This window comes from Erithacus rubecula, assembly GCF_903797595.1.
Source record: "Erithacus rubecula genome assembly, chromosome: 4".
Lineage (NCBI taxonomy): Eukaryota > Metazoa > Chordata > Aves > Passeriformes > Muscicapidae > Erithacus > Erithacus rubecula.
Genome location: NC_136686.1, coordinates 3369231 through 3395333, shown reverse-complemented (window position 1 = coordinate 3395333; position 26103 = coordinate 3369231). Strand labels below are relative to the sequence as shown.

The 26103-nt window shown below is 39.0% G+C and overlaps 1 protein-coding gene across 9 annotated transcripts in view; it reads left to right on the top strand.

Annotated features, from left to right (window-relative positions):
* The window catches only part of WNK1 (WNK lysine deficient protein kinase 1), a 93102-nt gene that overhangs the window by 5593 nt on the left and 61406 nt on the right, over positions 1-26103 (top strand). For all 9 annotated transcript variants that reach the window (XM_079303759.1, XM_079303758.1, XM_079303760.1 and 6 more), the window contains exon 2: positions 25127-25299. In XM_079303759.1, the coding sequence (XP_079159885.1) occupies positions 25127-25299 (173 nt within the window). The remainder of the gene's footprint in view (positions 1-25126; positions 25300-26103) is intronic.

The window sequence follows — 26103 nt, the reverse complement described above, 5'->3', positions numbered from 1 at the left end:
GATCTGGACCTTTCTGCAGTGAGAAGAAGCTGGGGAGTGTGGACCTAAAATTCATCTGTCAAGCACTGTTGGAAAGCTATTACATTCTGTTAGTTCTGGATAAATAGTCAATATCCTGAAACAAATACACTTTCTTTGAAAGCTCTGACTGTGGTTTAATTCTGATTATTTAAAAATACGTTTTATGAAACTTTTACTGTAAGATCAGGTCCAAGTCTAATGCAGTGTGCTGGCTCCCATGCCTACCCTGTACCTCTCATCAGTGTTTATAATGCTGTACTAGTTTGTGATCACAGTTCTGTGGCTGCAGCAGCAGTGTGCCTCCTGTTTGTGACTGCTTCTGGGCCAGCTGCATCCTTGTCACAAATGTAGATTAATCAAGGTATGTGACAATCTGTCAGCATCATGCTGTCCTTATTTTCTCTTCTGTTTTCAGCTTGACAAATTCCAAGCTCCCAAAAGTAAAATCTGTAACACTGTAAGTGTACAATGGGCTTATGGCACTTCCAGGATGCTTGATTTCTAAACGTGCACATGCAGGGAACTTGAAATTTTGTGTAATAAAGTCTAATTTTTTTGCTGGTTTTCTATGTCATAGGGCAGAACAAATTACTGATACTCACTGGCTTCAAATCTCTGATGTGAAAGCTGCTTCTTTAGCTAAAAAGATGAAAACCCAGCCATAGTCTTGAGTGTTTGTGCTGTAATTGATACAATTGACAACTTGATAAATGACATGGGAAAGGAGCCAGACTAATTACCTGCAGAAGTATAAACAGTGATCAGGCTCCCTCAGACTTGACAAAGGTGACCCTGAAAGAGAGAAGGGAGCTTTTGAAGTACATTCTGGAGCTGCAGCTGTTAGGAGACCTCTGCTTAGGAAAATAATCTTACCTCAAAGGGATATCACTTTTGGAGATGGCTGCGGTTCAATTTGTAACTGGCTGGTTGTGAGGCAATAAATATAATCTGATAAGTACATTCTGAAAATGCAGCATTTCTTATAGAAATAAACAGGCTCTTGTTTGTCAGTTGGTGTGGGTTTGAGAGGTGCAGAATTAAATCTGTTAAATGAGATTTGTTTTGGGCTGTTGTGGTTTAAAAACACTTAGCTTCATAACAAAACTTTTGAGGGCTGAGGAAAAATACCAGGTCTATAATCTTTCTTTGTCAGGAAAATAAACCCCACCTGATAAAAGCTCCCTGGAGACATTCTGTATAGAGTCCTTTGAGAGCTGTCGAGCAGAGTAATAAATAAAACAAGCTGTAATAGATCTGTGGTAGTCTCCATGGATGCAGTGCATGGTACAGTGCAGTTTTCAATACCTTTTGGTTAGCAACATCCCTCTGGGCCACATGTTGTTCTTGTTTTGTCTTTGTTGGTTTTATGTCATGCAGAAGCTTATTAAACATCACAGCTCTGACTGGCACCCAGGCTCTCCACGCTGGATGTGACAAAGCTGATGCTAAGCAGTGGCAATCTTGATGCTTCCTGTCATGCATTTCCTGTAGAGGTTGCCTACCTTTCTTTTGAGATTACTAATTCTTTCAAATTGTGGTTGAGTTGGAATAAAAAGTTTTTTCTTAGCTTGTCAGTCTACGTGATGGATGTAACATTTAAATGATAAGAGAGATGATAAGTTTCATGTAAATTTGCAGTGCTCCTGCAGCTGGGCAAAGGATTTGCTGTTGACTTAGCGTGTGTTTGTGGGGTTTGTTGGTGGTGGTATTAATTTTTAATAGCAGATGGTAGGAAGTTACTGGTTTTGACTCTTAAAACTTCAGATAATACTGTGGTTTTAACTAGATCATGATGTGTGTACACCACACTTGGAAAAATGCTCTTCCAGTACACTTGGAACAGTTTGCATTCTAAATAGCAGGATTTATCATGCTGAAAATTGATTTCTTGGAGTAGTTGAAGGCTTTTATCTAACATGAACCATCTGCATATATTTTCAAATCTTTTATTTAGGTTATTGCCGAAATGAACAAGACTCATTTTTTATACTGGCTTCATAAGCATTTTTGTGGAATCTGCTCACATTCCCTAAGACTGGCTTTTGTAGGTCATTTTGAGAGTGATTTAGGACATGTATTGAAGCTTAAACAGTGTTAGAATGTTTTTGGTCAAGATGCTACAGGTATCCTTCTTCTCTATTTCCAGTTTCCTAAGTCTATTTTCAAATTGCCATGCCAACACTTTTCAATGTGTTTGGTTTTGGTTGCCCTTATTCCCTTTGGGAGAGCTGGGGGAAGTGAAGAGGTGATTAGGATTGGATCTGTGCCTCTTGAGGTCATGTCTGAGAGAGGAAGCTTGCTCGTGTCTTGTCTTTTGGCACAACCTGCAGAATGCCAAAGGAGAGCCATGCAGCAAGGTCATCACAGGTTTTGGCACATCTTTTTTTCTAAAGAGTCTGAAAAAAGTAATGGGAGGAATACAGTGACCAAAATTCAGATTCAGTTCTTGGGTGTGCTTCTGAACTTCATCCCACTTCATTTTCATCTGGTGATGGCAGCTAATATGCATATATCCAGATTATTCTGAGGTGCTTCAAGATTTGCCTGGGGAATTCCAAGCAGCACTGCTTTGCTTTGCCTGGCTCACAAATAATTTAGCATGTTCTCAGGTGATTTTTTGGCAAAGGAAGTAGCAGCCTGATAAAAATTGAACTGGTAGTGTTATGTTGTTATATCACAGCCTTCCAGAAGCTGTGTAAGTATTAATGTGTATCTAAAGCAGCAAGCACTTTTTACAAGGATATCTCATTCTAAATCACAGATACAAGATGCTACATTTGAATTTGTCACTTTAGGTCTAAGCAGAGTCTTTGGGAGTGCTGCCTATAGACTTAGACTCTAGAAGTCCTTTAGAAAGGATGCTGTATACTTGATGGCCTTGTAAACTAAAGTATCTATGAGCTTTCAAAGTGATGTGGCCATGACACCAGAATAAATGTGTTTAAGTGTAGGTGGTGCCATTTTTTTTCCATCATCTGTGTACCCCAAAACATGGTTCTGAAATCACTTGGTTCATCTATTGGCAATCTCTGGGCAACTGTTCTCTGGAGTCTGCTTTCAGGGCAGGATCACTGTGGTGCATTTTGAGTCTTCTAATTTTGCAAGTGAGTAGCAGGGCTCCTCAGATGTTACCATTAAGATTAAAACAAAGAGGAAGCTTTGGAGACTCCTATAGTACCCACATAACAGGTTGTGTTTGGAGCTGTAGCCCAGAGTGGATCTGATCCTGTTCCTTTGTTAGACAAGCAGTCACTGATAGAACCTTTCAATAGCTCCCTGTTGAGCTCCTCTTGTCCTGCCATAGGAAGATAGCAGACAGTGTGGAAAATGAACTTTGCTAGACCTCTTATATGAGGTAGGAGTTTATTGTTTCGATTTAGCTGTTCTGGATCATCCCTTTCATCTGCATGTTTCAGCCACTTCTAGTTTCATTGCATCAGGAGTTGAAGATAGTGAGTTCTGATAGCAGGTTTGGGGCTGGCAGCAGAAAGCAGAAAGGTTAAGATGGAAAAACCCAATTGCACAATCATGAGTTTAATGTCACTGTTTAGTAGAATTTGAGCAGAATAGGAATACCAATCTCTTTTTATCTAATTGGGGCAAATCTGAAACAGCTTTGCTGAGCTGGGTGGAGGATAGTACAAAGCTGATACCAACAGCCATGTTGTCTGGTTTTGGCCAGTAGTTTAAAACTACCCATTTGGTGGAGTTGTCCAGCTTTCCTTGGACATTTTCCTCTCATAGGGAAACCTGTGACTTGCTTCTCCTATGCTGATTGTTGATGGCAAGTTTGTGACCCCAGTCTGAATTGATTTTGACTGCTTCTATCCTGGGGTAGACTAATGAAATGCAAACAATAACCCCCAAGTATTACTGTTAAAAGCTTCAGCAATCCAGGCTGATTATCTTAAGGATCTGCAAATGTCTATATATATGTAATAGGCATCTGTTAATGGCAATTTCTGATCTGGTACCAGGTTTTGCTTAAATTTTGCAAAATGTTACCATATCTGTTGTCAAATTTGCCTCTTTTAAATGAGACTTCTATTGTAGCCAATATTTTCCAACATAGATCTGTTTTTGGTTTGTCTTGATCTTTATTCAGCTGCTTATGGTATGCTTTCATTTGGGAAATGTAGGTTATATGTCTATGTAAAAATGCAAGATGCTAAGTTAATGTGCTTTGTTATAGCTAATTTGAACACAGTCTACAAGTCCTTAAATTGAAAATGTCATTATGAGGCTAAATTTGAGTTAGAGTTCTTTAAGCAGTCCCTTCAGATAAGTATCCTGTGTAAGAAATACTGTCTGAGAGGTGATTGATTTTTTTTTTTTTTTTTTTTTTTTTTTTAATATATTGTCCCCTCTGGATATAGACAAGTAGAGATTGACAGTATATAGAATGGCTTTTGAGGGCAGGCTTTTTATTCATATTTATCATGATTTGGGGCTTAGTCAGTCATTTGGTTTGCCAGGAAGAGTGTGCTGAAAAGGGAGAAACAACAGAAGCTTCTGATACAAAAATAAGACTTGAAGTTTAGTTTTAGAATTTTTTCTTCCTGTGGCTTTCTCTACTTCCTTTATGTGCAGCTTGAGCTTCTTTCTGCAGACTCAAAAGCAGAAATGTATTTTAGGTTATTTGTGCCTGGAGGGGTGGTGGTGAATTACACAGGTGGCTTGAATTTGAAATGTTTTGCCTCTTGATGGCAACTGTGAGCCAGTTCAGGTGATGGTATGATTTTTTTTTTTTTCCTGGTCTCTTTATACAAGCCTGAACGTATCTGAGAGGTTCAGTGTTTACCCTCAGGAACAGAAAAAAAAAAAGTGAGGAGCTCAAGGTTGCTGCTGAAGACTTAAATGCTGTAGCACCCCAGTGTATTGTGTGTGTTCTAAACCTGAAGATCTGTCAGAAATTGTCTTTAATATTCAGGTTTCCTTCCAGCATTTCAGTGCAACTGAACATGACTGTGTATGATAACACTTCAGATAGGAAAAATAGCCCAATGCCTTGATTTTTATCTTTGGGGCTGTGGTTCAAAAAAAGCAGTGTTCTTTTTCCCATCCAGTATGGAATCTTACCTCTGAAAGTTGGGTGAATCACAGAAAACCTAGCAGAACTGAGGTTTGATTTATTGGTGTTAGAGAGTCTGAAATCTCTTTTTAGTGTTGACTTAAGTGGGTTTGTTTTTTTACTGACCAACTTTGAGAGTTAAAAAGCATTTACAAGACAAAGGTGAGGAACAGCAGAAAGCCTTGTTTCTTAGGATATACATGACATTTCAAAGTTTTTGGACTAGACAAGTTTAAAACTATGAGTTGATTCTGCAAGTTCCTATTGCTGTGAATAACTAGTTCATGAAAGTATCATTTTAACACTTTTACTGAAGTTTGTGGATTTCTTGTCTGCTTTTTGCCAAAGTGTTTCCCTTTATAGTCTTAGATTAATAATCTCTTATTGACTGAGATAAGTCCTGTGGATATGCATCAGTTTGTGTTTTCTTTACAGATTAAATATTTGTGTAACTTTGAACAGGTAAAGTCATTTTATGGATGCCTTCAGACTTTGAGCTCCATAAGCCCAGGTTGAGCATTTTGTTGCTATTTGTTGTGGCTTTTTTGGTATTTTTTAGTAGATGGTGAATGTGCACATTTTGCCTTTGAAAAACTTTGTGACCATAATTTAAGCATTGGAAAGCATTTTTTTTTTTTTGGAACTGGAGAGACATTTATCCCCAACCAGCATCTGTGGCCTAGTTAGTGGGTAGATGACTAACTGCTCTGGAAGGTTTTCTGGGTCAGTTTTCTCAGATACATAGTTGAATTGGTCTGAAGTGTGGAATTGAACAAGAGTGAGAAACTTTATAGTCTTGCTGTTCCAAATGTAGAGGTTTTGTGAAAATTTCCAATATACCCAAGCTGTAAATGGTTTATGGTTGATATACCTGTACTGTAAAAATCCTTTATTTGTTGGCCTCCTTAGATTTTTAAACATATGAGTGGTAGGATTATGAATTGGAAATGGGCTTGGAATACAGGAAAACTAACACTAGTGCAAACAGTGATTATGGGGAAGCAAAGAAATGGTTCAGTTCTGTGAAGAAAGCTTAAGTAGCTTTAGATTAGGTTGGGCTAACCAAAGGAAGTAAGCCAGGATCAGCTGTGCTAAAGCAGCTGGCTGTGCTTTCAACATCAGCAAAATAATTCCCAAAATTCTTTTGTGGAAGGCTCTGTTATTTACTATTACTGCAAATTGCTGGTTTGTGTTCTGAATGGTTGAGCTGAAGGTTTGCTTTGCTGCAGTTCTGCAGTGGTTTGACCTCTGTCAGAAAACAGTTGTGGCTTCTAATGTGGCAGCTTATAAGATAATACCGAATTTCTGAAGTATGCTTGTGATGTGTGATTGTGCTGCTGTAGCTTGTTCAAAACTCTGTATTGCTCAACTTCTGGTCTTGATAACTTTTTGCAACAGACCACATGGTTTGGGTAACTGTAAAATTTAAAGGAGTGCAACTACCTTAAATAAAGAGCTGATAACTACCAGGTCATGACGCAACTGCTAAGTGTTAACTAAGTCGGTGTGGATAACTGCAGTGAAAAAGCAGCAGGCTGTGAGTGTAGGGATGTTTTAAGTATAATTTGTCACTTAAGGGGGGTATGAAATCTGAGGAAGTTGGCATTGGAATTTAGAATGGAAAGAATGAGTTGGTTGATGATGTAGAGCTATTTTCCACTTTCCCTTGGACTTTTGTCCTTATCTTCTCTGGCAGTAATATTCAGGGAAATGCTATCTTTTGTTTCTCTTGTTCCTGTGTGGGAATGGCAATTGTTCTTGCTTCTTACCTGTTCAGGAAATATCCTCATTCCTCCCCCCCAGCAAAACAGTGTATCAGTCATTGCCAATGTAATTTTTTGCTTTATTTTCTAACCTTGGCCTTTCTGATTGCTCCTATGGTCCCAGTATAAGCCATCTGACAAAACAAGGATTTTATTTTCTCCCCCTGCCCCCTTTTGTACAGTGGGATGAAGCAGATTTTGTTATCTCTGTTCAGCTACCCTATGTGAAAGAATGAGCATGTTTAAAACCTGCATCTGAGCTTTGACTCCTGGAACTGCCTCATCCAAACTTAGATTTTCCAGCTGGTAAGTCAATCTTATCCATGGAAACGTGCTTACTGTTCCCTGGGGAATTTGCTTTATGCTCTTGCCTTCTCCCTTCCCCCTTCCCAAGCCAAATTTCTTTCCAGGAAGGGAAAAAAATCCATAGACTAGAATTGAGCTTCAGCTGAATAGGGTGTCTCATTTCAGATATACTTTCTGCAGCTACTCAAATGACCAAAACATAAGTGACAGCTGAGTTGTCTGTCATGGGTCAAGGGCAGTCCAGCTCAGCAGTTTCCCTTTCCTCTTCCCCAAGTTTTGTTTGGAAGCAGTAGTGATTTGCCATTTTATATAGTCATCCTTTTGTCATAAAGACCAGATGGAAATACATCAGTTATTTCGTGTATAAATAGTCAGTCCAACAGCTGTGAGTTTATCAGGAGTCACTGGGATCACAAGTTGGTGACCAAATTGTTTGTTTAGAGGGCTATAAGCATTACTCCAACTTGAAATAAAGCTGTCCCATGAAAATGTTAGAAATAGTCCAAGGCCCAATTCATGAAGAAAGAAAGAAAATCAACCATTTAAATGCGAAGTCCTTTTTTTCAGATGAAATTATAATTCTTTTCTAGAGTATTAGTGAAGTCTTCCTAGGCTGATGAAAATGTTTCATCCACTGATCCTGCATTCTACTGATGCTGTTTCTAAAGTAGTTAAAGGATTGCTTTGAATTCTAAGTCTCCTTTCCTTTTGTAGTTTTACTAGGTAAGAACATTTATCCAGAATATCACCCCTGGTCTTTTGGCCAGTGATAATCCTCAGTTTGTGTTTCAATACATGTTTCTGGCAGAAAAGCTGAGGTACCTGTGTGATTCTGGCTAGCAATGAATTGAGTGTAATGAAAGTTGTAATAAATCTGCTTGACACAGATTATTAAGGGGGTTAGCTTGATTTTGCAGGTTGCAGAGGGTTTTTTGTGCAAATAAGGCTATTTGTTCCAATAATATTGAGAAAGGGAGGGGTGGGGAAGTCTGCCAATGGCCATTGGCTATTTGGTTACAAAATGTCATGTGCTGCATGGGCTGCTGAGCATAATGTGAAACAAAGTGCCATAAAAAAAATGTCGAGTGCTGAGTCCATGACTGAAAAAACACTTTAATGGGAGAATGGGCATGGTCATTAACTTAAAATAGCTTCTCTGCAGAAAATTATTTAAAGCAAGATTGTACTTCTTGACTAATGAAGACTGCAGTGCATAGGGCTGAAACTGAATTAGAAAGGAAACAAAAATTTGCTGTAACTACAGACTATTAAAAACCATAAACAAATGGAGAAATTGATCACAATTTAGTGAAACCACCTGTTTCTCAAACCTTGACAAGAATTGTGCCTGTTGCTCTGAAAAGCCTTCTTGTTCAAAGGGGTTTTTCAATTAAGACATCTTTCATATCTGTGCTTTTAGACAACAGAACAATGAATGCAATTTTGACTGCACTGCTAGCTCTTAGTCTCTGCAGGGCTTCAAGAGAGAACCCCTTGAAACAACCCACCAAAAAAAAAAAAAAGAAAAAAGAAAAAAAAAAAGAAAACCCCAAAACATTGTCTGGTCTGTTTCAGAAAGAGAGCGTGCTTTCCTTTGACAGATTGCTGGTGTTTGTGGAGATACATACATACACTTTTTAACAAGTGTGGACCTCTGCCTCAAAATCATCAGGGACTCCAGTTTTCCCTGTTCTGACTTTATATTAAATAACTTGTCTGGGATAGTTTATAATCTGATAAATGTCAGTGGGTTTTTTTCAGCTGTGCATTGGCATGTGATCTCTTGCTTTGGTGACTGCAAAAGTCACTCATCAGGAACCTGTGAGTGGTCATTTTGTAGTTTTGTGTCAGGTTTACAGTTTGAGAATCTGGGACTTGTCAGTGTGTGCTCTCAAAAGCAGCAAGTGCAGCAGTTGGCCTGGCTGTATTTAGTGGGGTTTGAACAGTCTGTTGCCCTTACTGGGATAGCAAAATATCTTGAGCCTTGAATGATGACTTGTGTCAAGCAGAGATCAAGGGTCGTGGTGCTGTGCACTTTGGCACATCCTGGGACACATTCATCAAAGATAAGAGAGGTTGACTGTCTTATTGGGGAAACAGAGCTGCATTAATTTCCCTTTTTATCAGTTTAGTTTCACTTTATCGTAGGTATCTGGCTGTTGCATTATTAGATTTTTAGTCCTTCCTGAATAATGGTGGTACAGAGGTTGTTCATATCCAGCCACATGCCCTATGTTAGCCCAGAGAATCCAATAGGACTGTGGCTGGTGATGGTGTAACTTGGAGACTCCAAATAATCACAGTTTGGTGTTGGTGGGTTTTTTCTTTTCCATCCTTTTCCTGTTGAAATCCTTGTCATGATTTTTGTTTTATTCAGTGTTCCTAGTGATTCCTGCTTATAGCTTCTATGGAAAAAAAAGATTTTGATGAAATGAGGAATTTGGGTTTGTCTGCTTTGCAACTCTGTTTCTAATTCAGTGTCTTAATAGTACTAATGATATTGTCTAAGTTAATTATGGGGGACCAGTTATGACAACATTAGGCTGTTGTCCCTTGTAAGTCATGGACATTAAGTGTGGTTTTCTTTGTTTCTGAGGGTCGAGGAGATGATGTGTGCTATCAAGTCTCCTATCTTAGTGTTTCCTCTTGTCTTCTCCTAAGCAGTGAACTTAGCCCTCTGGGTCACTTGTGGATCCAGTTTGGATGTTGCAGCTGTGGATAGAAAACATTTTGGAGTTACTAAAGCATAGTTCAAAGCACAGAGCTTCACATGCTGTTACTGGAGAGTTGGCCTTTAGAAAAGGCAAACTAAGTGCATCAGTAGTTTTCTGTTTTCACTCAGAAAAGGATCTGCAAGTGAAGCAATAGTTGCTGTTAGGTCTTTTCAGTAACCCAGTTCTAAAAGTGTTAGAGAGGTGTGCTCTCATGCTGAGTAACTGGAAATCCAAGCATTGGATGCAGTGAGATGAAGCTGCCTAAGGGAAGTTGTTCTGGGGACTTCCTTGGGTGAAGTAATATGAGGAGATACCTTGCTTACTTCTGCAGCCTCTTTGTGTGGTGTTGTCAAAAATCCTGCTATAATGATTTAATATTTGAATGTTCAGTCTGATACTTAGTGACAATGCCTAAAATGTTGGTTAAAACCATTGATAAGCTCCATATGACTGAATTTCTTTGCATTACTGCCCAGCAATTGACATAATGTGTTTCTTGATAGTCACTTCACTTCTTAAGAAAGTATGAAAATTAGTGTATTTATCTTTCATGTTCATTCTGCAGTTTAGCTCTGTAATTTTACAAGCTGTCTTAGGAAGAAGTGTGTTGGTAATGCTCTATATTTACATAGTGCTCATCTGCTTTCAAATTCTTTATTGGTACACATGAGACTAATACATTAGGCAGCACCACTTCAGATTGAGTCCTGTCTCAAGAGTCTGTTCTCAGTTGCCCAGCTGGTGTCTACCTTAACTACCTGGCCTGCAAATTTTCAAGCCAAGTGTCTGTCTTGGGCTTAATGATTTAAGAAGCTTCAGCCAAGCTGTTAAAGGTGCTTTAAAGCTGTATTGAGACAGGTGTGCTGTCTCTAGGCTGAGGAAGTGTTTCCATGTAGAGTGTTGAGATAAATAAACTTTAAAAGAGGTGACATTTTCTAGATTAGACTTACTTGGAAACTGCCTTTTTTAAAACTCTGAAGACTTGATCCATGCTCTAGCCTGTGAAAAATCTGTGTCAGCATCTATATGGTGCTGTATGAAGCAGTTTGTTGAACTTAGTCAGTGTGTGTTGGCTTTGTTTCACAAATATATAATTACCTTTTGTACTGCATGTGCCAGTCAAACCCTCAGGATGGGAAATGCAGGGTGCCAAGCTGTACAATGTAATTCAGTTCACTTGTTTGTGTTGCAACTGTTTAAGCTAGGAACTTTTAATACCCTCAGAAATGGCTTGCTTCATCATGTTGTAAGTTTCTCTGGATAAATAGCAATTGAAGTTTTCGAGCAGAAAGTCTTTTGTGGAACAGCAGCCTCTCTATTTGTACTAGCAGCAGACCTTGCAGCTGTTAATCTCAGTATGAGATATGGAGAAGCAGCTTTGGTACCAATATGGTGTAATTTGTCTGAAGGAAGCATCTGTGAAAATACACTGCTCAAATGACTTGAGTTGTAGTAAATTCAGATCTTAAAAGGTGAATTTTTTATTATTTTAAAAGCATATGCCCTGGTGAAAATGTCTGCTTTCCCATGAGCTTTGAGGAAAAAGTGGTATAGAAAGAATGGAATATATAGCTTTGATTTTTCCCAGATTTGGTAAAAAGTCCTTTTAAAAAATTTTTTTATTCTTTTTTGTCTAATGATTCTAAAATGTGTAAGATTAAATATTTATAGTTAGTTCTATTAAATACCTTTTGGATTTTTCACATGAAACTACTCTTTATGTTCAGGGTTTAAGAAAAATGTCTACCAGCAAACAGTGTTGATACACAATGGCTGAGTTAGAGAAACGTTTGTGGTTTTTTTTTTATAGAAGATGATTGTACAGAAGGAGGGGAAGCTACAAGTCCAAAGAAGTATATATAAATTTAACAATTGCAAAAAAATCTATTAATAATCTGGACATAGCTGTAATCAGAGTAGTACCTGACTGCTTTTGGTTTTGTTTTAGTGTCTAGTGTCTTAAACATTGGATGGGAATTCCTTTTTAATTAGGTCATAGCCTGGTCTGTGCTATGTCTAATGTTGTTTGTCTTTCCTGGGAAGTAAAAACTTGAAATTGTGTTCTGGAAAGAAGGAGTGGCAGGGGCTCATAAATGGAAAAGGCAGTTATCACCTGAATATTTTTATCTTCAAATTTAAAAATGAAATTCTGGGTATAACTCTCATTAATTCTGGTATGAAGCTACAATCTCTTCTATGGTCTTATGATTCTTATGGTTCTTACAATACCATCCCATTGCACTGCCTGTCTTGGAAAAGCATCCTGTTTCCACAAGCCTGATCACTGCCAGTACATCTCTTGTGAAATCCTTATTTAGGCACAAGCATACTGAAGTCGTTGAGATAAGAAGAGTTCATAGTTTCAACATAAATTTTGGTTTCCACCTCGCATACTCACATGTGTGACTAATTCTGAAAGGGAGTCATTTGCACTGAGTCAGCAGTTCAGTATGGTGAATGTGCTCAAGCTATCTCAGTTTGGTCTGTACTGAGCATGAATTTGCTCTGCAGACAGAGCCAAATCTAATGGCTGTGGGAACCTTCATCAGAAGCTGCCTGGAGTATGGACCAGGTGTCTCTGAGAGTGTGCTTTGAAATAGGAAGTTACAAGAAAGATCTGTGAGATCCAATGTGTGTTGGAAGCATAGGAGAGATTAAAATTGTATCAAAACCCTCTCAGTGCTCAGGGCAAGAGCAGGCAGGGGGGAGAACTGCAGTTCTTTGTTTGCAGTGCAGTCTGGATTTTATTACTTGCAAAGTGAAATCACAAGGGGGAATGCCTGCTTCTGATGGACAGATATGTTGCAACTCATTCTGAAGATGCCTGTTCATAAATTTTTCAGCCTGCTAACAGCTTTGAAGATAGGACTGTAATGCTGAGACTGTGATTCATCTATCCAGCTCCTGCCTATTGGATGGCCTGTTGATTTTTGTCCCTCTTTCACAATTCTAGGCTGTTAAGTATCAAAGCTGGTGCTTTTAATTGTAAATTTTGAGTTTTAACACTCACTGCTCTGTACTGTAATATTATTTGCTGGCTACTGAATCCTCTTTCCAATAATTCTGAGGTGCTGCAACAGCAGGTGCTTTCACTTGGCCCTCATTTTTAGTAAGCAATTAGAGAACAAAGATTCAAGTCCTTGTCTTTCCTCTGTTTCCATCGAAATAATTCAGTTTCAGGGGCCCAAACTAAGAAACAAGATATGAACAAAAACCCTGTGGAAATAAGAAGAAAGCTGTCTTATAAATGTTCTTAAGTTTTGAGGATTTTAAAACTACTTAATGACACTTCCACCTTTGAATCCCCTATGAAAAGAGGTCTTAGAATTGAGCTCTCAAGAGATTTTCACACAGCTGTCCCTCCAAAGTACTGGCATCTGTGTTTGGATCATAGCCATTCTGTGGAAAAACGATTTTATATTGCAGTGATAGGGTCTTAAGGAGGAAACAATTACAAAGCAACCTGATAGTCTGAGGTTTTCATCAATATCTCTAATAATAGGTATTCAAGCATTAGTGTTTTTATTGGAAAGTTTGTTTTGGCACTAGGATTGTTTTTTAGTTGATTGAAGAAAATATTGGAGTAGTAACAGAACTGGAAATGAATTAGTTTTCAGGTGTTTCCAGGCTGCTGTTTATGTGGATTTGTCCTGCCTCTCTTCACATCCTGTTGGACAGGAGGCTCTTATTCTGAAAATGAATATGGCTGCTCTGTTAGACATCTGTTCAGAGATCTATCTGTGTCCTGTCTCTGCCTGTGAAAAGCAGGCTTGTGTGGCCTTTGTTATCTCAAGACTGGGAAAAGATAGTTCTTTACTGACTCTTTCTAGCAAGAGCAAGCCTGTGTACTTGTTAAAGTAGTGTTCAGTGGATTTCAGGCTAAAACCAGATCCAAGTGTCTGTTATCTTTATGATGCTGTCTTTAGCTTAATTAAAGTGGTTTTACTGGGGTGTTGTTTGGAGTTGTGTAGGAATTTAAATTAAACAGAAATAGGGAATATCTCAAATCCACTTACCTACTCTTATCCCCACAGAAATGTAGTTGATGCAAGGGATGCAGTACCAGAACAGCTTTTCTGACAAACTGCTTTCCTTTGAATTTCAGCTTCCATAGCTTTTTGTGTGTGGATTTTTTTGCTGAATTTTGAGCTGCATGTAGAATTCTTCAGTGGGACAAAGTAGGAGGTAAATTAAAAACCAAGAAGCCTGTTTACAGGTTGTGATGACCCATTTAAGGCAGGCCCCTTGAACCATGACATGTGCAGGCATTATAGTTTGTCTTCAAGAAATTCCTTCCAGTGTTCCTGTTCAAACAATTGAAATGAAGTGGCACCAGACCAAGGACAGACAGTATGTGACTAAAGCACAATGTAATGAGAAACAGACTTTTTGGATAAGCCCTAGCAGTTTGAATAGCTGATTCATAGATAATGTGTTGACTATCTCAGGCCTTCTAGGTCATGGCTGGTCTTCTGGCAGTGTGGAATATTCCCAGTAGTATTCTTTGGAAAAAAAAACTTGGATTAATGCAGGATAGCCCTGCCAGTGGGAATGCTACATGTGTAGTTCCCAAATTCCAAAGGAAAAGAAGCATTAGCTCTTCATCTTAAACTTCCTCTAGTGCTTTTTCCTAGCTGTGTGTTTTATCCCCCTTTGGAGATGACTCTCTTGATACTTTCATCTCACTTGTTTGACAACACTAATTTTTAGTTGTCAATGCCTTTTCTTGCAGGTCAATCCAGCACTTAAAGGGTTTGTATGGCTTTGTTTTATTTTACCCTTTCATCCTCTGTAAAAATAGCACTTCTGTGTCCAAGCTGTGCATCTTATTACTTTGATTTAGAATACAGCAAAACCCTGTCTGTTTTTATGTATTGTATCCTGCTTTGCTTTAGATAATAGGAGCTGAGTGGTCCCTTCACCTTCACTTCAATTGGACTTTGTTTTCTCTTATATTTTAATATATTTTAAAATTGTTCAGGGTGGAATTGCAAAGCCCATTAAGCTTCTGGATGCAGAGTATGCTTCATCATGCCAGTTTTCTTAGTTGTTCATCCTACCACTTGTCCACTATTAAAAATTTGAGTGTTTTCTCTCTCCTGACTCAACTATACTCAAATTCCTTGCTCTATGGAAGATAATATGCATATTTTTAAATTTACATATTAGTAAGTTAAAGTATTACTGGTTCATTTGGGCCTGTCTGAAATAGTTGTGATTTTGTGAGCAACTTTTTAGATGCAGGTCAAGTATGGTGTTAGCTAACAAAGATGTACACAGTGTGCTGGTGGAATGAGTGTCTCTGATGCATATGGTATTATTGTGAAAGTCTATAGTAAACATGCAAGTGATGCAAGAAATGCTTTCATAAGTCAACCTTTTGGGTAAGCATGGAAGGACTATTCATGCTTCTGTTTATGAGAGCCCTCAGGTGAAGGTGGGCATTATGTAGATCACAGGAAACTTAGACCAGTTATGCTTAAAAAATGTTGAAAGTGCTTCTCCAATGTGTTTTAGGACTTTGATGTTTGTGAAATGCTTGTAGTAATATTGGTATTTGTGGAAAGTATTTCTTACTCCTCATCTAGAACACGCATTTTGGTCACCCCTTAAAAGTCATTGTTTCTGCATTTGTCTAGTCTTTGCCTACAGGAGATCCCTTTTTGATTTCTTTTCTCTTGCAAGAACACCTGGCAATTATTTGCAGTTTTTTCATGGATCCCTGAAGGATCTCTGAAAGAGAGATCTGTCTCTGAATGAGAGATGTCTGGCATGGAATTCTCTAGTGATTGTTGTAAGGATTTTCTCTTGGCTGCCAGTACTTCATATGTCATCCTGTCAAAACTGATAGTAATCCACTGTTTTGTAAATTAAATGAAGTACTTTTTTTGGATGTGTTTGCAGGAAAAGGAGGGAAGCTGGGAAGAGTAACTCCTGGAGGGGGTAACCAGGGTGCAAACACAATGAGTATACCAGTGTTGAAGCCAATGTGTACTGTAGGCTGATGTGAGTTTATTTTGCAACTGGAGGAGTGTGAGGGGCAGGGAAGGCTGATCTAATACTTATCTCTAAGCTTTATGCTGAGATTTTTGCAAGGGAGCTGCTCAGAGGCACAAGAACATTCCTGGTTCTTCTGAGCCCTTATTGTGCTCATTTATAGTGAATCCTTGCAGTTATCTTGAAACTCCTGGGTGTTTTCCAGCCAACATATTGATCAAACTTTTCAGCATGCTCAAAAGTGACTGTAGCTACCTTGTCCTGTTTGTCATTAGCTTTGTGCAGACTATGAGATGAAGAATTGTAATGTGTGTTTGATTTTCTAAATTGGTTTGCCTTTATCAGAATCAGTTAAGGATTTGCCCTAATGTTCTGGACATGCAGCTACTCATAAAAGGACTCTGAGCCATACAGAAATGCATGAAACAAAAAGCTGCAATTGCACTTCTAATGCATTGAATAAATAAATCTGTGAGGTCACAGAATGGATTGTGGAGAAGGTTTTTTTTTCCTGAAGTATTGTCACCCCTGAGTGGAGAACTGGGTTTTCATAGCAAAATAAAACTGAGGTGATGGGATGTACCTTCCCTCTCACTGACAAAACCATCAGTTCAGTGCAAAATGGGAACTGATGTGTGCTTCAGAACTTTTAATGAGGCATCTGAGCCAAGTGACAAGATGGTCCAGCTGGTTAATAGCTCATCAAGAATTCAGTTCAGCCAACACTTCAATTCTCTAATAAGCTGTATGTAATAAACATAAGCCTTTTGGAGAACTGCTATCAGAAAGCAAACTTATCCATTTATCTTCCATGGATCAAATAACAATTTTAAAGTGAAAATAAATAGATGACCTCTCTGTTCTTTTACTGATTATTTTTGTATAGCACAGGATTTTTTAAAGGGATTACTGTCCCTTAAAGTTCAGCCTCTCAGGATGGATCAATTGAACAAAATTTTTAGCCATCTTTCTTTTCCCCCTGTGACTTCCACGTAAGGAAACACAAATGCTGCCTAGAGCAACCCTAGAATAGAAATGACTGAAGCCTAAACAGTTGCTTGCCATTCTTAGTCCAGATTTCTGATGACCTGGAAGATTCCAGAGGAGATCATGTCTAAGCTTTAGGTTTCATATCTAGTGTTTAAATTTTTTTTGCTTGCTGGTTTTGTGGAGAGCAAAGGAAAATATGTAATTGATTTGGTGAAGTATGAGTATGGTATTTAATGTACTCTGATTAGATGATGTACAGCTCAGTCATTATTTTCTTTGGAAGAGGTTTTGGTTCAGGTTTGAGTTCAGCCTGTTTGCTTTGCCCATGGATGTTGCTGCTGATGTGAGGCTGGGGAGAGGAGTAGTACATATGTGTATTAATGTGTATATTCACACATAACACAGCTCTGGAAAGCAAGCATCCAATAGAGACTTTGTAGAGATTATTAATGCTTACTAAAATTTTAGTGGTGACATAAAAATCTGTGCTGGCTGAATTTTTTGGAAGCTGTGTGCTTGCACCTCTGTGGTGAGCAGTGGCCATGAGCCTTCCATGTAATGTTGCAAAGGGTATCCAAGTGCAATATCCCAGCAGTGTGATCACCATTGGCATTGATGAAAACAAAAATTCCCACACTGCTACTGTAACAAAAGACCAACTTTGTTATCAGGAAGTGTACTTTCAAGACTCTCATGACCTTAGATAAAAGAAGAGGCTTTTCCATCTACTGTGAGTGTTTTTCTGCTGTTGTGTTCTTGATGGAGGTGGTATTTGCAATGATGCCAGAACTTGGTGCAAGCAGGCAGAGATGTCAGTGCTGGTGCTTTTTCTGTTACTAGGCGACTCACTGAGGATGTCTCTTCAAGCATAGGTTAAAAGTCCATGACATTACTGCCACCAGGTGTCACAGATGCTGCTACTGCTGCTGTTGGCACAGGAGCTGCTGCAAATGTAAAAGCAGGAAAGTGAGCACATCAGAGGACAGAATTCTTGGTGTTCTGCCCCCTTGGCCTGTGGTGGTGAGTCACAGCTTCATTAAACAGAGACAATCACAGGATAAAATGGGGAGTGGTGATGGAATCTTTTGGTCACATACGTGGGCTGTAGTTTGCAGATATTTCCCCTTCAGTGTTGAGACAAAGATGAATTTCTTATTTGCCCAAGTACTGAAGAACAAATTCTTTCAGGATATGTATAATTGACTTATAAATGGTGACTGATGAGGATCTCTATCATCCTTTTGTTTCATTTCCCTCCTTTCCTTCCTCCTACCATCAGTTATCTGTCAGGTTATGTATAATTCGTTTCTTAATTTCTAACATTTGAGCAGCATAAGTGGTGTGCATTTGCTGCATCATTTAACTGCAGCAATTCTAAGAGAGAGGACAAGAAGCACTTGTATTTTCTGTGTTTTCAACAAATTAACTTCATCTTCCAATGAATTTTCTATGTAGCTACTGTTGTAGTGCATTGAAATGCCAGAAACTAAAACACAGAACGGAATTATCAAATCAATTACCCATTTTCCTTTGCCTTCCACATAACCAGTGGTGGAAAATTTTGAAGGCAGGTGCTTTTCACTAGGAAACTGACAAGTAATGGGAATAAACCCTCAGTGTTTCACTTAAGTTGATTATTTATGTACTTTGCTGATACCTAAAGAGTTTTTAGTACCTTGTGTAAGGGAAAACTTATAGCAAATATTTACTCTTAATCAGGAACCGTAAAACATGAAAGTGTTTCAAGCCTATTCTTTTCTGTTGTGTTAGATATGTGTTTTATACTTCAGTGTTACCTTTCTTGAGGTTATTTGCATGCTCAATGAAGATAATCTGTAGTTTATATAAAATTAATTCTTCTTGTGGAGACTGCCAAGGAGCAATGTGAAATCATTCTTTCAGTAAGTAATCATTCACTTTGCCTTGCATTGTGTTTTGCTACCTGTCAGAAGCTTTATCTTCTGTCTTTAAACTCAGATGAGCAGGGAAGTGACTGCAAAGTTCTGGGCCTCTCACTATGAGGAGAGCACCAAGGTGCTGGAGCATGTTAAATGAAGAGCAGCAAAGCTGCCAATGGACCCAGGGCACTCCTTATGAGGAATGGCTGGGGGAGCTGCTGTTTTTAAGCCTGGTTATGTACTTTTGGAACAGCAGCTGTTCAGCTCTATTTAATCATTTTGTGTTCAGTGGATTGTAGAAAGTAGAGTGATGGAAGGATCTGTGCAGATCTTTGATAATTTTTTGTGTCTGTTGCTGTATGGGGATTCATTTTGCAGAGTCTCTGTCCCTTCCCTGTTCTCTCTCTGCCTAGTCTTTAATGCTGGAAAGTATTAAGTGGTTTATGTGCTGACACAGAAAAGTAGATTCAGTGCTTGTGCACTGAGACTTCCATTTCTAGGCACCAACTGTGAAATGCTGGATGATTTTTGAGCTCAGTGGATTCTTTGTTGATATTTTGTTAATCTAGCTCAATGGTTACTGTGCTCTTTTTTTCCTCTTAACTGCTAGATTTTTTCAGGATGAGAACACTGCAGCCCACAAAGCCTCAGTTCCATTAACAGTGCTGAATATCAGAGTGCAGTCTTGCTAGCTTCTCCTCTGATGACCCCTCATTAACCTTGCTTAAAGCCTTGCAAAGCCTTTCTCATATGCTGCAGAAATGCACACAGAAGAACATTTGTCTGTTCTGTATGCTACTTTTTCCTCCAGATAATAGGCTGGGAGCTGCAAGGTCTTCACTCAGATTTTCAGGCATTTGAATGCATGATAAAATGCTGCTCGGTGTAAGCTCAGCAAAGATAATTTACCTTGGTTGTGATTCAGACTATCCATAATTCAACAGCACTTTGAAGTCTCTCATGGCTGTACATTTACAGATCACATCATTTGAAGGCAGTTCATTGCTGCTAATTTTTCTAGTGCATATCTGGATGAAAACTACATAGTGTTGCTGTAGTCTAGTTAATCCTCCCTGCAAAATAACCCAATAACTGTCCCTGGACTTATAGCTGTGTATCATTTCTGAATCTAGTGGTATGATATACAGAAAGCTAGTAAAACCTGTCTGTAGTATATGAAGTGTCCAGTCTATCTCTGTATCCTCTTTACTGCTTATCTTTCTTACATTGTGAAAGATGAAAGAGCTCTAAATTGTGTAGCAGCTCATCCACTGAGTGTTTTTAAAACAGAAAAACAAAACCCAGACAGTTTCAAGTTGACCTATTTTGCTTATGAGTCTACTTATTTGTAGATGCAGATCAAGGGAAGTTTTGTGAGTCTGGTTTGTTGTGCTGTGCATGAAGGTTCCCTGGCACTTCAGTGATATAAATTGTACTTGGTGTTAAGGAAGTGAAAATCACCTTGGAGGTTGTATGGCAGGAGCTGGCAGATGTAGTTCCCTCCATGTAGACTATTTCTCTCAGTAGCCACTTTCTTGCTATCCTGCAGTATGTGTTTGAGGGTGAGGTGCACTGTGCCACCACTGCAAAATTGTCCCTTGAATGCTGGCTGAATTGTCCCAGACTTTAGACTGAGTAGATAGTAAGTCTTGGCTGAAACAAATCCCCAGAGGAATACAGGCATTTTTGATGATGAGCTTTTTTTTTTGTTTGTGGCTTGTTACAATAGCTAATCTTGAGGAGGGATGGGAGTTGTTTTTGTTTTGGGTTAGTTTGTTTTTCGTTTATGTAAGGCATGTAGGTACAGGGGTAGAAAGAGGGTAGCTGTGTGTAATTCATGCTGTTGTACATTAAGGAAATTAGTGGAAGAATAAACCTCTACCTGGTTTATCATGAATCTCCAAGATCCCTGTTTTACACTGAAAAATGTAAACACCTCTGAGAGCTCTTTCCTGACCAGATCAAATCTGATGGGAAGGACCTGGATAAATGGAAACGGCCAAGAAAAAGCTTATTGAGCTGCTCTGAGCTGAACAATCATTTCATTTGCTTCTTGTCTCCTTTCAGGCCCCTGGCACTGCAGAACCACAATCACGTGCTGGGAAGCCTTGCTGTTTGTCCTGGCTTGTCAAAACAATTTAATGTAGGTGGAAAGGAATGAATGAAATGGATGGAGTAGGCTTGATGCATCTGTTTCAGTTTGTTCAGAGGGCAGCCCAGCCACTGGGATGTGTCACTTAGGTCCTCCAGGGAAGCTGTCAGTTTAGGAAGAACAATGGTGTCTATTTTATAAGGTAGTTAAATCCATTTTAGGAAGCAAGCTCTCCTATGGCTTGATAGCTTTGTGTATTTTTAAAAATATTTGGGCTAAATCTGCTCAGCTTGTGCCAACTGAGCTACTACAAGAATGTGATTTGCTAACTTCTAGATTTAGGACTTGTCTGCCTAAGGATGCTTATGGTAAAAAAAGATCAGGAAAGGAGAGAGTATGTCCATTTTTAAATTTTATCAGTGGGAATTCCAAAATGATTTAGTCTTTGAAGGATAGGATATCAAGCTGTGTATTATTACTGTTCTTAAAGTGTTGGCTTGTTTATAAAATTCAGGTAAAGTTGAAGTTTCCTGAGCTTATGGAAAACTATATGTGAGTCTAATTCATTTATTTTCTGGCTGTTTGATTTTTTAGATTTTATTTTTAAATCAACAAAACCATGGAAATTGTCTAACTAATCTTGTACTTGGTGAAACTGGAATGTTAATCTAGGAAACCTGTATTTCTGTTTTCAAATGAAAACAGCAAATACGTGTGGAAATTATGCATCTATGTACTTATTTAGAGCCTGAGTTGTAGGAAAAAGGCTGCAGGGGATCAATCTGCCTGTCTGATTCACACTTAAAATAATTTAATCAAAAGGAGGGCATCTTTTGAGTGATGAGCCACAGACTTCATTACATCTTTAGAAGTGGAGATAGAGCTGAGTGAGGGTCCTGCAATTCTGCAGACTCCTGCTCAGAGGCTGTGGTGGATTCTGAGCACTGCTCCCAGTAGCTGATTTGTTGGGAAGACACATCTGGGCTTGACAATCTTCTGGAGTATGCAGTTATAACTGAGGATGGTGGAAACTGTTCCCTTCCACAAGTCTTGCAAAACACTCTTTTAAATTCTCCCTGAGTGATGATGGTTTCTTTCTTCCTGCCACTTTCTGGATTCCTGATACCAAGATACTCTCATTCCCCTGCTTTTCCTGAACTATTTATACATAATGTGGCTGGTAACATCTCAGTCTCCCAAATTACATATAGAGCTTTATTTTACTTGCTTATTTCTATAGCTGCAGCTGCTTAAGTTGCATTTTTGTACAAGAACAAGCATAAGGTGAAGTTGTCACTTTGGCCTATACTAACAGCTCAAAGGATGCCAACATGCATTTGGGATGGGCTCTATTCTAGTCTGGCTCTTTGTAGCCTGGGAGATCTTGCTGTCTAATATTTTTAATTACTCAGGCTTTGACAGTGGACATTTAAAATTGTATGTTGGCCTGCAGGTCAGCTGTTTGCAAGCTGCATTAGAATGTAATTTGTACAGCTAAAACCAGTCATTGTGTATGCAGGCTTGGTTGGTGTAATTGTACAGGAGATCCAATATTTTCCTCAGTGTTAGGATTGTGGATTCTTTTAAGGTATATTGACAGTCTTCTGTAACCTAACATTAGTGTTCTTTTAGGAGAAGAATATAAAAACCTGTTATGGGTGAGGGTGTGGGTTGTGTGTCCAAGGAAATGAGAGTAGTAAAAGGTAGTATGCACTGCTGGGCTTAGGAAACAAGTGGCCTCTCTGTCTTTTTCTTCCAGCTCTGTTTAATGTTCCCTTTTGCTGCTGCAGTTATGTACTGAAGGGTGAAGGGTTTCCTTGGTTGCAAAAACATAACTGTGTTCCTGGGTGAAACTTTTTGGCCTGTGCTTTGTCCAAACTTGTCCCAGCTCACTGGGGCACTGTGACTTTCAAAGCAATGTTGTTTTACTTAGTCTACTGCACGGTCTGGGTGGGTTTTTAATGCCAGTACTGAAGTGTTGAGTGTCTGCTGAACGTCACAGCTGTGTTTGCAGGAGCATGATGCTGCCATGGATGTGACCAGAGAGAGAAATGAGTCCAAATGTGGGTGCCTCTTAGGAGCCTGTTCATTGATAAGAGTGATTAGCACTTGTTAGTTTCTATTTGGGGACAGCAGTACAGGGGCAGGGAAAAGTGAATAAAGCCCTTCAGGGAGATTGGGTTACGTGGTTTAAAATGAGAATGAAATGAAATACCCTTGACTTGATGTGAAGTGTAGGTCTAAAACTGATTTACAGCGTTTGTGGTAGATAACTCCTTAGTGTGCACACAATAAAGGAAATGTAATCCAAATATGTGTCTAAAATCTTGGGTTTGGACCAAAATGAGTGCAGGTGTTCATGTTGACTATTTAAAAGTGATAGAAAAGTAAGTATTGCAGCATTTTTGTATAATGACCTGAATTATTTATAATATATAATAGCTGAATTATGCAGCTAAATACAGTGTTTTTAAAAAGTGAATTATATGAGTCAAGTGCAGAGGCTGAGAATACTGCTTTATTTTCCTGTAAGAAATGATATTTTGATTGTGTTGTTTGCAGCACTGTTGCTTAGAAGTGTGTGTGGATGGTCAGCTGTACCTCTTGCAGCTCCCTGCTTTTCTGTCTCACAGCAGTTTGAAGAAGTTAAGACAGAGGTTTGAAACAGAACTTGTGCTGCCTTGTTGGTTATAATTAAAGGAAAGCTGTTAGATGGGTAAAACAGCTCAAATGGGAGTACTAGTTATGTATTAAAACCTCTGCCACACCTAAGCAGACATGAATGCTCAATTGTTGGAGTATTTCTGCAAATGTTATATCAGAACTTGTGCAAGTATGCTTATGAAAGAATGAGAAGAGGTGGTAATGCTGATTTCTGCACAGTGAAGTAGTTGTAGGATTAAATGTTTTTTCATGTCTGTAGATTAAATTAGTCATACATAAGGATTTTGCATTTTCCTAAGAATTGTAAAGGTGAGTGACATTTATAGACACCAGTAGGAAACTGATCCCTGAGGTGATTTCGAACCTGTTTTCACACTTTTACCTGGGGAAATGGTGTACTTGTGAAAATTGGAGCTTCATCTGAAAAAGAAGTTTGCCCATGCCTGAAGATACTCTGAACATTTTAGAAAAAGTTGATGATCTTAGTGAATGTAGGAAGGTTTAGATATTCATGGCTGAATTGAGAAAACACATGGCCTGTAAACAAAGGAAAAGGAATTACTGTCTGAAGGACAATGGGAGTATAAGTAAATCCTGTGTAGTTTTACTGCCTCCCTTTAATGGAAAAGACAATGTGAAATCAAGTGACTTAACATTGTTACTCAGATCTGACAAATAGGTCTTTGGTTATTGCTAAACAACTGTTGGAAACAATGCTTCTGAAATTCTTGGCTATAAGTATATCCTAAAATAATTAATTTTTTTAATGCAAACTGGGTATATGTGCTAGTCAGTCAGCTTAACTGGTGTGAGCAGTGCATGATTTGGTAAACTGAGAACACTGCATGGCACAAGGAGATGTCTTCTCTTTGAGATGTGCTGCTCATTCAGGTAATAAATGGCTTGTTGATAGCTGATAGCCAGCTGTTGGTAGCAATACAGCAGGATTGTCCAGGAATGCTTTCTCCTGTTCTATCTCAGGCCAAAAGATTGCTTTCTGTCTCTACTGGGAATTATAGTTTTGGTTTTGTTGACGTGAGATTTCAGGGAACTTGCTCAATCGTGAGGTTCTGCTTTTAATCAAAGAAAATCCAGTCCATTCACTTGATTGTCTCCAGCTACAGGAACATGCTGTATGTTAGCAGAGGTTTGATGCTTAACCCCCTCCAGGGGTGGCTAATCCCATCTGTTACCAGTGGTCTGGATAGACATCTAGGAATAATGAAAGGTTGTTGTTATGTACATGAGAGGGAGATGCTTTAAACAATCTGATTTCATTCTCAAACACTGAAGTGTTCAAGACTTTGTGTCCCCTTTCCATCCCAAGTAAGGTAATAGCTAAATTTATTAGGAGTAAAGCAGGAAGAAGCAGGAAGAGGAGTTAATCTACAGACTTGCAGTTCTTAACCCTGAGAGCAACAGAATTATAAAAAGCAAAGTATTACAAAAAGACTGTAATAGAATGTATTCAAAACACAATATTTAAAGGTAACTGCAAACCAAATGACATTTAAGGCACCTGATTTTTGTGTGTATCTGTTTTCAAGTTGCTGCCTCTCAATAAGAAAATAAAGCAAAACTTTCTGATGCACCTTTTCTTTTTCATTTAGGATCGGAAGCTGTCCAAGTCAGAGCGACAAAGATTTAAAGAGGAAGCTGGGATGCTGAAAGGGCTTCAGCACCCCAATATTGTCAGGTTCTATGATTCCTGGGAGTCTACAGTCAAAGGAAAAAAGTGTATTGTTCTTGTGACAGAGCTCATGACGTCTGGAACATTAAAAACGTAAGTAAATGAAGACAAGTCACAGCATTTCAGCTCCCTTAGCACAACAGCAGAGCACTAGAAATGGGTGCTATGTAGAGTAGATGTGAACAGAGCCCTTTTGCTGAGGGATAACCTACTGTAGGAATATTCTTGTTTAAGAGGAGCATTACTAGCATTGCAGGTGTGGTAAAACATCTTTCAAGTTAGCAGGCTTGTCAGTTCTTACTTGTGATATCCCAGTAAGCACATGCCCAAGACTTTTGGATTTTAAGAGCTCAAGAAAGCAATACTCAGTTTTCAGTTCTCAGAATTTTTTTATTTTTTTTTCCCTCCAGCTGCTTTCCATTTAGGGTGAGCTAGTTGGTAAAGTTCAAAGTTCTAATTCACTTCTCTTGGCAGGTTTTGGGTGTTACCGTAATACAAATAACATGTAAAAAAAAAGATCACCGTCTGTTGATTGATCTGAAACTTGCTGAAGTTTCAGATAAAAATCCTGCAGTTTGGACCTGTGAGGCAGCCAAGTGCACCTTGGGGTGTGCTGAAGGCAGAGGTAAAAGCAGAGCACAGGAGCTGCAGCTGCTGTGAGGGCCTCTAGTGGTGTGTGGGGCTGGCAGGGGCCCCTGTGCTCTGCTGGGAGCCTGGAGCTCCAGCCCTCATCCCTCTGCTGGGGTGGGAGTAAAGCTGCCAGCTCTGGATAAAGGGGCTCTGCTCTTCTCTGGGAGCCTGGAGCTCCAGCCCTCATCCCTCTGCTGGGGTGGGAGTAAAGCTGCCAGCTCTGGATAAAGGGGCTCTGCTGTGTGGGAGCATGTCCTGAGCTCCAAC